The sequence below is a fragment of the Schistocerca serialis genome, chromosome 5 (genome assembly GCF_023864345.2).
Source record: "Schistocerca serialis cubense isolate TAMUIC-IGC-003099 chromosome 5, iqSchSeri2.2, whole genome shotgun sequence".
In the NCBI taxonomy this organism is placed as follows: Eukaryota; Metazoa; Arthropoda; class Insecta; order Orthoptera; family Acrididae; genus Schistocerca; species Schistocerca serialis.
Window position 1 is genome coordinate 629,548,019 of NC_064642.1, and position 17,959 is coordinate 629,565,977.

The 17,959-nt window shown below is 45.0% G+C and overlaps 1 protein-coding gene across 6 annotated transcripts in view; it reads right to left on the minus strand.

Annotated features, from left to right (window-relative positions):
* Positions 1-17,959, minus strand: part of LOC126480767 (protein slit) — an 834,741-nt gene that overhangs the window by 519,408 nt on the left and 297,374 nt on the right. For all 6 annotated transcript variants that reach the window (XM_050104062.1, XM_050104063.1, XM_050104058.1 and 3 more), the window contains exon 3: positions 15,606-15,677. In XM_050104062.1, coding sequence (XP_049960019.1) covers positions 15,606-15,677 — 72 coding nt within the window. The remainder of the gene's footprint in view (positions 1-15,605; positions 15,678-17,959) is intronic.

Below are 17,959 nucleotides of genomic sequence, written 5' to 3' on the forward strand. Positions count from 1 at the left end.
ACGTGGTGTCATAGTCGGCGCACGAGCGACGGGACACAGTATCTCCATGGTAGCGATGAAGTGGGTATTTTCCCGTACGACCATTTCACGAGTGTACCGTATCAGAAACCCGGTAAAACATCAAATCTCCGTCAACGCTGCGGCCGGAAAAAAGATCCTGCAGGAATGGGAGCAACGACGACTCAAGAGAATCATTCAGTGTGACAGAAGTGCAACCCTTCCGTCAATTTCTGCAGATTTCAATGCTGGGCCATCAACAAGTGTCAGCGTGCGAACCATTCAACGAAACATCATCGATATGGCCTCTCGAAGCCGAAGGTCCACTTGTGTACCCTTGATCACTGCACGACAAAAACTTTATACCTCTCCTGCGCCGGTCAGCACCGACATCAAAAATGGTTCAAATGGCTCTGAGCACTATGGGGCTCAACTGATGAGGTCATTAGTCCCCTAGAACTTAGAACTAGTTAAACCTAACTAACCTAAGGACATCACAAACATCCATGGCCGAGGCAGGATTCGAACCTGCGACCGTAGCGGTCTTGCGGTTCCAGACTGCAGCGCCTTTAACCGCACGGCCACTTCGGTCGGCGCACCGACATCAGAATGTTGTTGTCGGGAACCATGTTGCCTGATCGGATGAACCTCGCTTCATACTGTATCGAACGGATACGGGAATGGAGATAACCTCATGAATCCATGGCCCCTTTCATGTCAGCAGGGACTGTTCGAGCTGGGGGCGGCCCTGTAATGGTGTGGGGCGTGTGCAGTTGGAATGATATGGGACCCCTGATACGTCTAGATACGACTCTGACAGGTGACACGTACAGAAGCATCCTGTCTGATCACCTGAATCCATTCTTGTCCGTTGTACATTCCGACGGACTTGGGCAATCCCAGCAGGACAATATGACACCCCGCAAGTCCAGAATTGCTACAGAGCGGCTCCAGTGACACTCTTGTGAGTTGAAACACTTCCCCCGGCCACCAAACTCCCCAGACATGAGCATCATTGAGCATGTATGGGATGCCTTGCAACGTGCTGTTCAGAACAGATCTCCACCCCCTCGTATTGTTCATGGTGTCTGTTCCGTCCAGTACTACTTCAGATGTTAGTCGAGTCCATGTCAAGTTGTGTTGCAGCACTTCTGCGTTCTCGCGGGGGCCCTACACGATATTAGGCAGGTGTAACAGTTTCTTTGGCCCTTCAGTGAATCACGTTCAGTATAACACGGGATCTCATTTATCTTGGCACCCATGTGACACATGCATACGAGGGCGATGCTGAGCGCAAATAGTTGTTCTTAACTTCCCTTTTACTTGTTCCATTTAAGAACAGAAGCAAGTGCGATTAGTAAAACTTGACAGGACACTCGTTTTTACCACCAAGGTAGGAGTGCAGACGATGCTGAACGGGGTCTCGGCCTCTGAGATACTGAGAAGCAGAGGGCGAGGAACACGGGACGCGTGATCCATCTTTACATTAGGGGCAATTTGTCTGTGCCCATTCCCGCTGATGGACACCCGGCAGCGAGCGGCCGCGAGGCTGTGTTCGGCCGCCGAGGCCTCCCTTGCGGGCCACGGTGCCCGCCTCTCCGCCACTGTGTGTGTCGTGCAGTTCTGCGCTGTGTTATGCTGTGCTGCAGCCGGTGATGCGATTTGTGGGCCCGCCTCGCGACAATCAGCGGCGGTTGTTCGCGGCAGCCGACGCCGCGCTGGCGAGTGGCTGTCGCCTGCTTAGCAGTCCTGGCGCTCTCTCCTCACGCCTACCGCAGCTTTCCTCGGCACACAGCCTGACTTTTGTGCTCAAAAGTCACGCGCCATTTATTTTTCCCCTTGTTACGCTCCGAAGGGAAACGTAGTTACTCGGAGACGCTTCAATAGCACACCACACACCGCTCCTATAGACTTCTACGAACATCGCTTTCAGCTACACACATCCCTGATGCTCCTGTATGTTTCCTAACGTCATCCACCAACCACCCCGTAGACCTCGGTCTTTTCTTGTTCCATAGAAACCTACAAAAAATTCCTGGTCCGTCTATTATTAACTTGCCTGGCTGTAACTTGCCTGTCCCAGACCACTACTTCAAGTTTGTTACTGCAGATTCGGATCCAAGGCTTGGTTCTGATGGGGTGGGATATCCACGGTTTGTTAACAGAGTCTCTCTCTCTCTCTCTCTCTCTCTCTCTCCCTCCCTCTCCCCGCACACCACACGCTCCCCTCCCCTCTCGGACAGAACTTATACCCCCGTTTGACGTGCCGCAAATGCCTAAGATGTAAATTGTGATGAAAGGTAAAAATAAATGTTTTAATATTGCAATAAATTTGGCCAAAATTATACTTAATAAGGAAAAGACTAAGAGAAATTAAAGAAATTAAAAAGTATACTAAAATTTATTCGAATATGAAAAAAACCATGCTGAAATTACTTGATGAATGAAAAACGCCGTGCCGGTTGGAGTGGACAAGCGGTTCTAGGCGCTACAGTCTCGAACCGCGCGATCGCTACGCTCGCAGGTTCGAATCCTGCCTCGGGCATGGATATGTGTGTGATGTCCTTAGTTAGTTAGGTTTAAGTAGTTCTAAGTTCTAGGGGACTGATGATTTTAGAAGTTAAGTCCCATAGTGCTCAGAGCCATGTGAACCATTTGAAAAACACTGCGTGGGTCACTATTTTCTTTAATTGTGTCCAGCTTCAGTGTAGCTAATAGGTCATCTTTTGGTAGGCGTCAAAAGGAAGAATAAGGAGCGACAAAATAAAAATTACATGCACAGTGTGATTCTTATTAACGTTTCAAAACCCACGAAGCGACGTAGATGATGTTGAGACAAGTAGTTTAATATAAGACACATGGGGCCGAAGATGTGGGGAGATACCGGAAAAGTGAATGAGACGTACCTCGCAGCACGTGCAACAGTTGAGACTAACAATCTGCCACACCTGACCATCCCAGAGTACTCACGTCGGTGTGGCTCTGGGCCCACGATCGGGACTTGAGCGCGTGGGGCTTAGGGTTCGAGGCTTGAATCTGGTAGGCAGGTCTTTCTTCATAGACTTACAAAATTTTGTGTTTACACTGACGTAAGATTTATTATTTTTCCCGTGGTCTCCACTCGTTTATTGTAAAGTACAGTACAACAAAGACCTACCGTACTCCGTCACAAGTAAATGAGTGTAAGCTTCCGCACTCGTTACCAGTAAATAATGTCTCTAAACAAAGGAAAGAAAGCAAAGGAACAACTATTTGTTGATTACACCAAGGACAATAATTATGTAACTTCTACGTTTTCAGCGGATTACATTTACAATAGCTGTTGGAAATTTGCACCGTTACCTCCAATGGAGGTATTGCGTCTCTCAAGCTTCCCTTCATGCCCAAGCCCAATCGCTGCATGTGCAGCGAGGTAAGGCATCTGGTGACATCACATGTTCTACACTTCTCGTCCACTTTTGTGGTATTTCCCGACATAAGCGACTCCGTGGTACGTTAGAGTACTTGTCTCAGCGACATCTTCATCGCTTTGGGGGTTTAAACATTAATAAAAATCACCCTGTATACAGAAATGATACTACAAGTAGCGCTGAAACATAATGAACGATCCAAAGGGAAAGGCTACGTAATCATTCACGTGACATGCGCACAAATCAGCGTCCTCACAACAATGACCAGTAAACATATTCATTGTAAAGAAGATTCTTCCATCATAATATCTACTTTTTCTTGTAAATTATAGAGTGCAGCAATCAGTCGTCCTTTTTTTTTAGAATTTATAAGGCAAATCCAGATTTGGGCTAGTAGCTAGCCATTCTCAATGCACTATTTTCTATTGTCCTTGTTGTTCGGGCGTCAGTCACAGTTCTTTCTCTCTTAGTTTTTTGTTGGCGCATCTGGATGTTACGGTAGTCAGTCTCACTACAAGGACCTAGAGGTCTATAATTCCTGTATCCGACGTGACGGTCTCTATTTGCTCAGGATTGTTTGTTGCTAAGAGTTCTACTAGTTTGCTTAACTAACTGCTCAAAATAATTTACGGATAAAGCACTTAATACACTATCCAGCATATTAACGCGGCCCAACTATCCACCTTTTGTAGCGGCGGACCGCAGCGAGATTTGAAGGAAGAGAGTCTGTGAGGTTCTGGAAGATACCGACAGGGACGTGGAGCCACGCCGACACCAATGACGTGGCCAGCTGTGCTACGTCTCTTAGTTGAGGAACCGTGGCGCGAACAGCCCGATCGAGATGGTCACACACATTCTCGATTAGGTTTAAATCCGGGGAATTTGTTGGCCAGGGGAGTATGGCCAGGGGAGAACGGTAAACTTATCGTGGTGTCCTTCAAACCATGCACGTACACTGCGAGCTTTTTGACACATTGCTGGTTGATGCCATCGTGCTGAGGAAAAACTGCATACAGGAGTGGACAAGATCTCCAAGGTTCAAAAAATGGTTCAAATTGCTCTGAACACTATGGGACTCAGCACCTGAGGTCATCAGCCCCCGCGTCCGGCCATCCTGATTTAGGTTTTCCGTGATTTCCCTAAATCACTCCAGGCAAATGCTGGGATGGTTCCTGTGAAAGGGCACGGCCGACTTCCTTCCCCATCCTTCCCTAATCCGTTGAGACCGATGACCTCGCTGTCTGGTCTCCTTCCCCAAACAACCCCAACCCCATTCAAACCAGCTCCAGCTTCATCAGTCCCCAAGAAATTAGAACTATTTAAACCTAACTAACCTAAGGACATCACACACATCCATGTCCGAGGCAAGATTCAAACCTATGATCGTAGCAGTCGCGCGGTTCCGGACTGAAGAGTGAAGAACCGCTCGGTCACAACGGCCGGCGATCTCCAAGGATAGATGATATTACAAGTTTGTTTGTGTGGCCATCCTCCGCAGCAAACATATAAATACCGGGTGATCAAAAAGTCGGTATAAATTTGAAAACTGAATAAATCACGGAATAATGTAGATAGAGAGGTACAAATTGACACACATGCTGGGAATGACATGGGGTTTTATTACAACCAAAAACATACAACAGTCCAAAAAATGTCCGACAGATGGCGCTTCATCTGATCAGAACAGCAATAATTAGCATAACAAAGTAAGACAAAGCAAAGATGATGTTCTTTACAGGAAATGCTCAATATGTCCACCATCATTCCTCAACAATAGCTGTAGTCGAGGAATAATGTTGTGAACAGCACTGTAAAGCATGTCCGGAGTTATGGTGGGGCATTGGCGTCGGATGTTGTCTTTCAGCATCGCTAGAGATGTCGGTCGATCACGATACACTTGCGACTTCAGGTAACCCCAAAGCCAATAATCTCACGGACTGAGGTCTGGGGACCTGGGAGGCCAAGCATGACGAAAGTGGCGACTGAGCACACGATCATCACCAAACGACGCGCGCAAGAGATCTCTTTTTTGTCTCGCAATATTTACGCTGTGAAAAGAAGTGTACGACGAAATAGTTGTATCGAGTGGCAAAAGAACAATAGTCCACCACAAAAAAGAGTGGGAAACATGGTGAACAGTGTATCGAAAGCGAGAACACAAAGATGTGATTATATGGCAGTGATAAAAGTGGTAGTGCCACCTCCAGACCAGATGTGAGGAAATGCAGATCAGCAAATCGTAAGTAATTACTTTTTTTACAAAAAAACGCGAAGTGAACTGTTTGATAATCTATAAACAACAAAACTGTATCGTTATAGATCCCACCGATGACGCCTTAGAGCAGGAGAAGCCGAAACGCGTATGGGATAAATACAGTAACCAGCAGCAGGAATGGCAGTTTTATTTACAAAACAAGTATAGGTGATATTGTTGAACCACTGTTCCTTACAGAAGGGCTAGATCACCTAGGGAATGAAACGAAAATATTACGCAGCCCATGACGCTCCCTCCTTCGGTCTGGACCCTTCCCATGTCTCAAAAGCTACCTGTCCGACGGCCCGCAAAACGAGATTCATCTGAAAAGGTCACCTGTCGCCACTCGGCAGACGTCCAATTTCGGTACTGCCGCGCAAATTCCAGCCTACGTTGCTAATCGTCAGCTCTCAAAACGGATGCATGAACCGGGCACTTGCCGCAAAGGCTCATACGCAGCAGCGTTTACTGACCGGTCGTTGTGGAGGTAGTGCTGGTAGCTCTTTGGTTCATCAGGGCGGTCAGTTTCCAAGATGCTACTCCAGGCGCGTGTAAAAATGAATGTGCGCAACGGAAAATAATAAACGCTAAAATGAAGATTAGCTTAGATTAGATTAGTTTTTCGTTCCTTAGATCCGTGCTGAGGAGATCCTCGTGGATGTGGAACATCTCTTTTTTTTTTTTAAGCTGAAATAACAATACTAATAGTCTGAGTATATACAATACATAATTTTAAGCTGAAATAACGATACTAATGGTATGAATATATACAACACATCATGTTTTTCTATTAAACAATTCGTCAATGGAGTAGAAGGAGTTGGCCACTAGTAAGTCTTTCGGACTCCTTTTAAACTGATCTTTATTTGTAACTAAATTTTTTGTGTGTGCTGGCAAATTATTGAAGATAAGTGTTCCTGAGTAGTGGACCCCTTTTTGAACTAAAGTAAGTGCCTTTAAGTCCTTGAGCAGATCATTTTTGTTCCTGGTATCTTATGTATGAACTGAGCTGTTTGTTGGAAAAAGAGTTATATTATTTAGGACAAATTTCATTAAGGAGTAAATATACTGAGAGGCAGTAGTTAGTATACCCAGTTCTTTGAAGAGATTTCTACAGGACGTCCGCGAAATTACTCCACAAATAATACATATTACACGCTTTTGGACTCTGAAAACTTCTGGTTGATTTGTAGAGTTACCCCAAAATATTATACCATATGACATTATGGAATGAAGGTAGGCAAAGTATGCAAGCTTTTTAATTTCTATGTCACCTATGTCTGCTAACACTGGAATTGCAAATACAGATTTGTTAAGGCGTTTCTGCAGTTCTGTGGTGTGCTCCTCCCAACTGAATTTATTATCAAATTGTAATCCCAGGAATTTAAAACTGTCAACCTCTTCTATCTGCTCTTCTTCATACTTTATGCATATGCTGGGTGGAAACCTCTTACAGGTTCTGATTTGCATTTAGTGAGTCTTTGTTTAATGTCAGTGAGTTGGCTTTAAACCATTTATTAATATCCATGAAAATATCATTAGCAGATCTTTCTAGAACTGCACTCGACATACTATTTATTGCAGTACTTGTGTCATCTACGAACAAAACGAACTCTGCCTCTGGCAGTGTAACTGACGAGAGATCATTAATGTACACAAGAAAAAGCAATGGCCCTAAGATGGATCCTTGTGGGACACCACATGTAATTTCTTCCCATTCTGATGATGACTGAGGACTTAATTCACTAGTCCCTTGCACTGACACCCTTTGTTTCCTGTTAGCGAGGTATGAAGATTTGGCCCTGTCTGACTACCCCCTGAAGCAGATCTTAGGATATCTTAATTCCATAAATTACAATCTAAACATAAATGAATGATGAATGAAACTAATACTACTAAACGATGTATGTTGTTTCTTATTATACGTTTATTCCAGATTAAAAAAAGAAAAACACCTATTTCTGACAAATGTCTGTATTTTCTAAGTAAAATTTTAATCAATTGCCCAACTCTGCCTCCTTTTATGGCCACGCGATCTAACATAAATAACGCGAAATGACTGACATTCTCTGCGTACCAAACACTAGAAGACACTACTTTCAAAGATGATCTACAGAGGTGAGGAACCTAAGTGGAAACAAAATAACGTGATCACAACTGTTTAGCTTTATAGCCCTAATAAGCCGAAGCAATTTGCGATATCACCGTGTCTACTGCCTCTGGTGCGTCGGCGTGCTGGTTCTCGTACACGTCTGCGTCGATGGAAGAGCTCCAGCCACAAAATAAAGCTCTTTCAAACACTAGGACGGCAGAAGGCGGTCCTCTGACTAATAAAATCTAATGCTGTCTTCTCCTCTCTGTGTTCTACAGACGAGAAACGCGAACTGCCAGCCACAAGGACGGAGTTCTAATAACGTCTCAACGTAAGTATAGGCACAAGAAGTGCTCTCAATCACTGAACGCAGCGTACTCAACGACGACTTTCAACCCGGAGGCGAAGTCCAGAATCGTATAAGTTCGAAACAGTACAGTGGCTAACTGTTCTAACTATAAAGTCTCCTGAGAGCAAAGACAGCAAGTCCGTCAGAACCAACAAAAGCTGATGCCGAGCGACCGTCACACACGGGCGCACACAACGGAAGACCACGTCTCTCCAGCGCTGGCTTACCAGCAAGGCTTGGCTCCCCACCACGTAATTACGAAAACGAATCATATTCCCGAAACCACGGAGTATTCTCCCTCTCTACACATTCTTCCGAACGCCGACCAACCATATTTTAGTCTTTTGTCGTCCAGCGCGGAAAATTTGCTAGGAAAAACCTTCTGAGTAAAATCGTTGGAAATAACCCAGCCTGTGTGATTTCCGGGGTGCCGCTTCTTCGTTCCTCTCACCTGCGTCCAAGATTTCAGTGTTCGGAAGTATTATCCGGTTATCCTTCTGGCCCCTACTACAATAGTGACCGGCCTTCACTCTATAGTGCTCCACAGCTCAGGTGCCACGACGTATGTCTAGCTACTTCCTGTGTTTACGCAGGACCAACACCTGTGCGGGCCTTCGACCCAGAGCTTGAGTTCTGTCTGCCGTTCCATCTCCACTGGCGTTCCAACCTCTACTAGTGTAGGCAATCATTCATTACGCCGTTTTTATAATAAAGACACTCCGTCACCTTTCATGCAGTAAGCGTTAACAATTATTTACAAGACCTACGTGACAATGTCAGTCTCCTTCATATATTCATATATACGATGTACAACCTACCACATGATACCTAATTGTTTTCGTAAATCACGGCAAAGTATGTGGATGAGTTCTTGTAAGGTGCGAAATTATAGCCACCTTACAAGTTGCTCAACAGTTGCACATAAACATCTCCGCAGCCGTCGTTCACCCGTGTTATCTATGGTCCCAGTTGTCAAAAAATGTTCAAATGTCTGTGAAATCTTTGGGACTTAACTGCTAAGGTGATCAGTCCCTAAGCTTACACACTACTTAACCTAAATTATCCTAAGGACAAACACACACACCCATGCCCGAGGGAGGACTCGAACCTCCGCCAGGACCAGCCGCACAGTCCGTGACTGCAGCGCCTCAGACCGCTCGACTAATCCCACGCGGCCCACAGTTATCTCTGAGCAGGTTTTGGATAGCGTCATTTTTCGTGCTTGATATACGTTAACTTCGGCGGAATGCGAACAGTTTACAAACTTAGCCGTTACGGAAATGTTGCCACACATGGCCCGAAAGCCGATGATCATTCCATTTTGGACGTCCGATAAATCACTCCGTTTCCGCATTACTCACAACGACTATGTTGTTTTCCGCGTCCCCTTGACACACTCTATATATACTCTCCACGTCTAGTGATGCCACCTACCGTGCTATTGCACGTTGACATCGAACATAGGCGGTAATCACATTAATGTGACTGGAGCGTGCACAAAAATGTTCAAACGCGTGTGAAATCTTATGGGACTTAACTGCTAAGGTCATCAGTCCTTAAGCTTACACACTACTTAACCTAAATTATCCTAAGGATAAACACACACACCCATGCCCGAGGGAGGACTCGATCCTCCGCCAGGACCAGCCGCACAGTCCATAACTGCAGCGCCTAAGACCGCACGGCTAATCCCGCGCGGCCCGGAAAGTGCATAATTTTGGACGTTGTTTTAGACTGCCAAAGACTTCAGTCATGCATTTTCGCCCACACACCGATTGCAGATTGAAGTCACAACCAACTGTAATTGCGTGAGTCAGGAACTTGTTCGAAATATCTTTCCGCTGAATGAACCATGGACTAGCCCCACCACAGCAGAACAGGTTACTTACGGAAAATTTCATTCTACCATACATGGGCCTAAGAAGCCAGTCTTATGTAAGTTCGGGCAGACGCTTGCCACAACTGTTGACCTCTGGAGATTCGGAGGAACAGGTGCATCTTGAAGTGTGCGGAGGAAATAAGATGGCACGTGTTGCGCTCAAAGCCCCACACAGAAGAACCAGTGCGGCGGGCACTGTTAACTGGCCTTTCCAGGTGTTGCCTTCGCAAGGAAAGCGACGTAGCGCCCCAGTGGCAGCGCCGCGAGAATACTGCCACGTTCCGTGTTGGGAGCGATATCTCGCCGCTCTCGGAGAGGATATTCATGAGCCGGAGCCAGTGGCAGCCCGCGCCAAAGAGACCAGCACGCTGTACGGCTCGTTCTCTGTCTCGATGATATCTTCATCCTGTAGCCGCTGTAAGCTGACCTACGTGCAGTTTCCAGTTAGAAGCCGCATCCGTCATGCTGTCTGCTGCAGACACTCAAGGGGGCGCGTTTCATTTATTTCCTCCCCACCTAGGCGGCTACTCTGGGAGTCTGACTTCAGCGTCCTCTTCCCCGAGCACTGCAAGGTCTGCAGTCGCGGTACGTGTGCAATAAAGTGGCACTATCAGTTCTCGCGGCTGTGCTCTTCCGTGTGCGATGCGACGGTGTTGCGACTTTGACAGGACACGAGGTACGTATGAGAACTTGCGTGGGTTTGGAAGGTGGAAGAGGAGACACTGACGGAAGGAAAGGTATGAGGGTGGATCGTTAGTTGCTCTTCGATAACTCAGTCGGTGGAGCGTTTCCCCTCGAAGGGCAATTGTCCCAGGATCGGGTCGCCGTAAAGAAGACAGCAGGAAGTTTCAGATGCGCCATTTCCATTGGAAAGTTAAAATTCCATTCTTGTATCAACATCTCAAACTACAGGTTTCACCATGTAAGGTTTTTGTGGAGAGGAAGTTAAATACAATTACTAGTAATTTAGACCACCGGAAAATCATACCCGTCTTAGAAAATCACAAGACTAGACTTGAAACGTAACCTTAGAAATATTTATGAATCATTGTGCTGATAAACCTCTTACGTTATTTGATTTTCAAACAGCTGAGCAAAACGGAACGTACTCAGACATTTCTCTCTTTACTTATTCTGGCCATCACTAAACTGACACACAATATTTTTAGCGCAACGCAATCTGACTTTCAATAATCTCTAGAAAAGAATGGCCCTGACTAACAATAATCTATACCTTTCATGAATCACTTACCTCACAAAAATCTTCGTTACTCTAACTACTGCAATACAGCGGGCGCCAATACTGCCAGCTAAATAAAAGATTGTAACTACTGAAGTCACTAACTACTGATAAGCACAGTTAGCAAATGAAAGATTTTGATAGAGAACAAACAATGTATTTACCTTAATAGCGTTCAAAAGTCATTATATATATATATATATATATATATATATATATAGTATATATATATATAAGTTCATGACATCCATTCTTACAAATTTACGCTCTCTGTTGGACACACATCCAGATCATCCGCTCTCAAAACTCCGCTATCTCTCTCCCCATATCCACCACTGCTGGCGGCTCACCTCCAACTGCGCAACGCTATGCGCTGTTCACATCCAACCGCCCAACACTACAATGGAGAATATTTCAACAATGCCAACCAGCCACAGACTTCACGTAGCACAGTCAGTGCTACGTGGCGTTACCCAACATAAAAACCTAAACAGCCTACTTACAGACTACTTTATAAATATTTTGTATATTGACGACTATGTTACCACTAAATAATGGTCGTCACTATTCGTAGGTTATAAATTACTAGGGCTATGACTTGACTTACTGGTGACTGAGACAGAGATTACACGCTGCTCTTTAATAAATGGACTGGGCAACTGTGATGCCCAGGCATAGGTTAGTTACCAACAGTGTGCCTGAGAAGTGAACTGTTGTGTTTGTTAGTGGAATTACGAGACAGGGGCCCCACGATCACCCTCCTGAACTGAAACCACGTTGTAAAAATGGTTCAAATGGCTCTGAGCACTATGGGACTTAACTTCTGAGGTCATCAGTCTCCTAGAACTTAGAACTACTTAAACCTAACTAACCTAAGGACATCACACACATCCATGCCCGAGGCAGGATTCGAACCTGCGACCGTAGCGGTCGTGCAGTTCCAGACTGTAGCGCCTAGAACCGCTCGGCCACCTCGGCCGGCCACGTTGCAAAGCTTTAAGATCGTGCACCCGTATTGACGGTTTGTGGCGTTTATGCCACATTCCTGCCCACGTTTATTACAGTTTGTAACTATGCTCTAATGCACGGTATAGGAAGAATTTCTTACGGGAGGCTAGCGAGTAGGTAGGATCACAGTCAGATTCATCTTATGACGCGCCACATGTTCACATAGCGTGAGAACGGCCGGGCAGACAAGAACCGTACCGTACTGGAGCACGGAGCGGCAGTGGGATTTACCTACAACGCTGGGCGCAAAGTAGCCTCGGAAAACATATTTGTGCGATCTCATGTTGATTCTAAGATCCTGTAAATAATTTTGGCGACTTTTGCGGTCTTCGGGAGCTAATGATTAATGACGGAGAATCTTGTTATGAATATAACGATAGACTGGCTCTAGAAATTTTGCAGTTAATGAAAGAAAACAAAATTAGTTCGCATACCAATATTTTACGATTCTTATTACGCTTAGCATCTAAACCTCCTCCGTTTTCACATTATTGCGCACGATTTATGGTACAAGCGTTAGAGCTCGCGATCGACGAAGAAGAAATCAAGCGGGACTTACGGCACATCTTTCAAGACGTGAGGTAAGCAAGCTGTGTCCAGTTGTGCTATGGAAAATGATCGCAAACATTTCTTACTAAATTTCACCGTGTTTGTTAATGACAGCACATCTTCACCGAGGGAAGTTTCATTTCCTGTGCCCCACTGTGTACCTTAAGGGGTGAAATCCGCGTTTACTGCGAGAATACGTTTTACCATCGACCCTTATATTCGTTACACTGTGTTAATTTGGGTAAAGACTAGAAGAGTTCCGCCTTAAAATGATTGAAAAAAGCTCTACAAACGAAGACGGAACAGGAAGACAGACGATTGTCTTAACGTTATATAATTGGTAGGATTTTAAACGCAGCCTCGCGGGAATAGCCGAGCGGTCGTAGGCGCTGCAATCATGGACTGTGCGGCTGGTCCCGGCGGAGGTTCGAGTCCTCCCTGGGGCATGGGTGCGTGTGTTTGTTCTTAGGATAATTTGTGTGTAAGCTTAGGGACTGATGACCTTAGCAGTTAAGTCCCATAAAATTTCACACACATTTGAACGCAGGTTGTGGAAGGTTTGATAAAACGAAGAGTTTGTGATTCTGCGTTAAGCTTCGTAATGCCGCCCAGCTCAAGATTTTGATCTTGACTGCTGATGAGATGCCTCCAGGCAATGGTGATAGACGCCGCCCCGAGACGACACCGGATTTTGCGAGAGCTCTCTGCTGACACTGACTGTTTAGTGAAAGAGCACTGTGTGAACCTCTGTCTCCGTCAGAAGTAGCTCTGCTCTTAGCCGCAGTAATTTAACACCTATGAATAGTGACGACCATTACGAAATTGTAACATAGCATGATAAAGTCTTTAATATATAAAATATTATGTTCTAAGATGGGAATGTTGTCCTGATGGCTTAAACCTTTTGTCAATACTTTTTATCAAAAAAAAGTAATTAAAATACAAATGTAATTAATTCCTAAAGATGGTGCTTACATTTTCAGTTAGAATTGCCCCAATTAAGTGTATGTAATTAAGTAAGTGGTAATTAATTGATATTTAATTTGTGCACACTACAGTTACTCAGCGAAACTGAACTCCTCAGAGAGAAACTCGACCGCATCAACAGAAACGATCATCACAGTACTAAATGAAACACCTTTTATCCAGTGTGACTTTTCGGTGCTTACGAAAATGTTGCAGATGATTTTAAGACAAAAAAAGCTTCTAATTTTTGTTTGTTTAGTCAATTTTTGTTTATACAGTGAACGCTCCTCGTATTTTAACTGTTTATGTGTCGTATTTTCTGTGGTGGTAATTGCGGAACAGGCCTGAATTTGCGCAAACGAGCGTGTGAAACAGCTTATAAAGCACACTAAGGCTGTCCTTTGTACCATTCATGTCCTTAGTCCGCAAGCTAGAGCACACCACATCGAACACCTACGCATCTCCTATATTATCGGTAAACTAGATTCCAATAAACCCCCATCTCGCCTCTACTCACCAACCCTAGCATGCTGCCGCGCCTTTACACATTCCTCCATCCCTACAATGCACTCCACATCCTGTGTCAAAGCAACTTCAACCAATTCCCTCTCCCAGACAATGAGATCCGCCCCGATATTTAACCCTCCTATCAGCTTTAAATCTTCCCCACCTGTGACATTCCACATCAGGGTCCCTCCCTCCTTTTCCCTCTCCAACCACCACTATCCCTTTCTTTTTTACCACTCCACCTCACCCTCTGTCCTTCCCAAAGTTTGTATTTCCACTATCCGCTTCACGTCCCACCTATCGTTTCCTTAGTTTCCACACCTAAGAGACGCCCCATCTCCTTACCTACAGCCTTCAGCTTCTAAGGACCATATTCTATCCTTCCACAGTACTTCTCACCACTGTAAGTTCTTCAGATGTTAAGTGAAAGTGCAGTGCTCCAGTGATTTCTCATAGAAGAACATCACAGAATAAACTGTAGCCTATAGATTTTTCGTCCTTTCAGCTGCCCATCATTAATCTATTTAACATGAAAACACTCCTCATATTTTTCTATCATCTTTGTTATATCTTCACGAATGCTCTTGGCTGTAGAGCGGATCGTTGTACCACCGACAGCCCCCCCTCCCCCCCCCCCCCTACCCATACGAGGCATGGAGGATGAAATGACAGTAATTTTAATTTTAATGATCAACAGCCAACCTATTGGTTGGGTTATTCCGACTGATAATTCCAGGTAAACGGTGCAACTGAGGCTGTTGATTATTAAAATTAAAACTAATTTTTATACAGTTGCCTACAGGGCCGCGAAATGTTGAACATATTTAAATAAGAGAAATGAGAAAAAAAGCTTGTAACTGTGCGCTACGTTTCAGTAGCCGGTAGGAAGCTTTCTGTAATACGAAAAAAAATCCTTTCGTTAATCTGCTTGGTGCAGGCAAGTACTGATGTCAATTACGTAAATATTGTGTCGCTATGTGCCTGCTGCAAATGCGAAACAGAGATTTATCAGTAAAATTAATATCACCTTCTTCCGATGCGATCGTGCCCTTGCGACATCTTTAAGAGGATTCATCACACACCGCAGAAGCGGTCGCTACTGCAGTAATTAAAGAAACCCGAAGGTGCACCGGTTCTTAATTTCTCGATTTCACGCCGAGAGAAAAATAACAGGTGAGCGTCCATTTGCAGAGGCCGCGCGCCTGTAATTAGCGTTATGCGGAACAGATGAGCGGCGCGTTAAGTAAGTGCGCAGGGACATATCTCCGGCGCGGAGCTGCCTCATGCATAATTCACGAGCCGCTCTGGCCGCAGCGCGAGGTGTCGTCCGCGGAGCAAGATGGATGGTACTCACAGGCGCAGCAGGTTGGGCATGTTCCCGAAGAGCATGTCCGGTATGTGCCGCAGTCGGTTGTTGTTCAGCCGCCTGCAACAAGAAACAGAAACGCGCCGCGTCAGACAGGCACAGTGGAGAGAAGAGAGCGGCAGCTGTCAGCGGGGCACGCCCACGCGGCCAGCTGCGTAATAAGCGGCGCTGCAGCTACGGACCAAGTTCGTTACACAGCTGTCACAGGATGCAGCATGAGCTCACCAAGGTTTCGATCACTAAAGAAAAGGCAACTAAACTGACGGAAAAATCGCAACACCAACAAATAATTAGTGTAGAGTAATGAAATTTCGGTGACTGATTTGTCTAGTCAACATATTTAAATCATTAACATTGCAAGGCACTGAGCATAACTTAATCATAGCTAACACTTGGTTCAAGAATCATAAAAGAACGTTGTATACATGGACGAATCCTGGAGATACTAGAAGGCACCACAGAGATTATATGATGGGAAGACAGAGATTTAGGAACCAGGTTTTAAATTGTAAGACATTTCCCGGGGCAGATGTGGACTCTCACCACAATCTATTGGTTATGAACTATAGATTAAAACTGAAGAAACTGAAAAAGATGGGAATTTAAGGAGATGGGACTTGGATAAACTGACTAAACCAGAGGTTGTACAGAGTTTCAGGGAGAGCATAAAGGAACAATTGACAGCAATGGGGGAAAGACATACAGTAGAAGAAGAATGGGTAGCTTTGAGGGATGAAGTAGTGAAGGCAGCAGAGGGTCAAGTAGGTAAAAAGACGAGGGCTAGTAGAAATCCTTGGGTAACAGAAGAAATATTGAATTCAATTGATGAAAAGGGAAAATATAAAAATGCAGTACATGAAGTAGGCAAAAGGAATACAAACGTCTCAAAAATGAGATCGACAGGAAGTGCAAAATGGTTAAGCAGGGATGGCTAGAGGACAAATGTAAGGATGTAGAGCCATATATCACTAGGGGTAAGATAGATACTGCCTACAGGAAAATTAAAGAGCCCTTTGGAGAAAAGAGAACCACTTGTGTGAATATCGAGAGCTCAGATGGAAACCCAGTTCTAAGCAAAGAAGGAAAAGCAGAAAGGTGGAAGGAGTGTGTAGAGGGTCCATACAAGGACGATGTACTTGAGGACAATATTAAGGAAATGGAAGAGGATTTAGATGAAGATGAAATGGGAGATATGATACTGCGTGAAGAGTTAGACAAAACACTGAAAGACCTGAGCCGAAACAAGGCCCCCGGAGTAGACACCATTCCATTACAACTACTGACAGCCTTGGGAGAGCCAGTCCTGACGAAACTCTAACATCTGGTGAGCAAGAAGTATGAGACAGGCGAAATACCTACAGAGTAAAGGAGAATATAATAATTCAAATCCCAAAGAAAGCAGGTGTTGACAGATGTGAAAATAACTAAACTATCAGTTTAATACGTCACGGCGGCAAAATACTAACGCGACGTCTTTACAGACGAATGGAAAAACTGGTAGAAGCCGACCTCGGGGAAGATCAGTTTGGATTCCGTAGAAATATTGGAACACGTGAGGCAACACTGACGCTGGTCGAAGTAGAGAGGATATAAAATGTAGACTGACAATGCCGGGGAAGGAGTTTCTGAAGAAGAGAAATTTGTTAACACCGAGTCGTTTCTGAAAGTACTCTACTGGCCATTAAAATTGCTACACCAAGAAGAAATGCAGATGATAAACGGGTATTCACTGGACAAATATATTATCATAGAACTGACATGTGATTACATTTTCACGTAATTTGGGTGCATAGATCCTGAGAAATCAGTACCCGGAACAACCACCTCTGGCCGTAATAACGGCCTTGATACGCCTGGGCATTGAGTCAAACAGGGCTTGGATGGCGTGTACAGGTACAGCTGCCCATGCAGCTTCAACACGATACCACAGTTCATCAAGAGTAGTTACTGGCGTATTGTGACGAGCCCGTTGCTCGGCTACCATTGACCAGACGTTTTCAATTGGTGAGAGATCTGGAGAATGTGCTGGCCAGGGCAGCAGTGGAACATTTTCTGTATCCAGAAAGGCCCGTAGAGGACCTCCAAAATGCGGTCGTGCATTACCCTGCTGAAATGTAGTGTTTCGCAGGGATCTAATGAGGGTAGAGCCGCAAGACCGCTACGGTCGCAGGTTCGAATCCTGCCTCGGGAATGGATGTTTGTGATGTCCTTAGGTTAGTTAGGTTTAACTAGTTCTAAGTTCTAGGGGACTAATGACCTCAGCAGTTGAGTCCCATAGTGCTCAAAGCCATTTGAACCATTTGAAGGGTAGAGCCACGGATCGTAACACATCTGAAATGTAA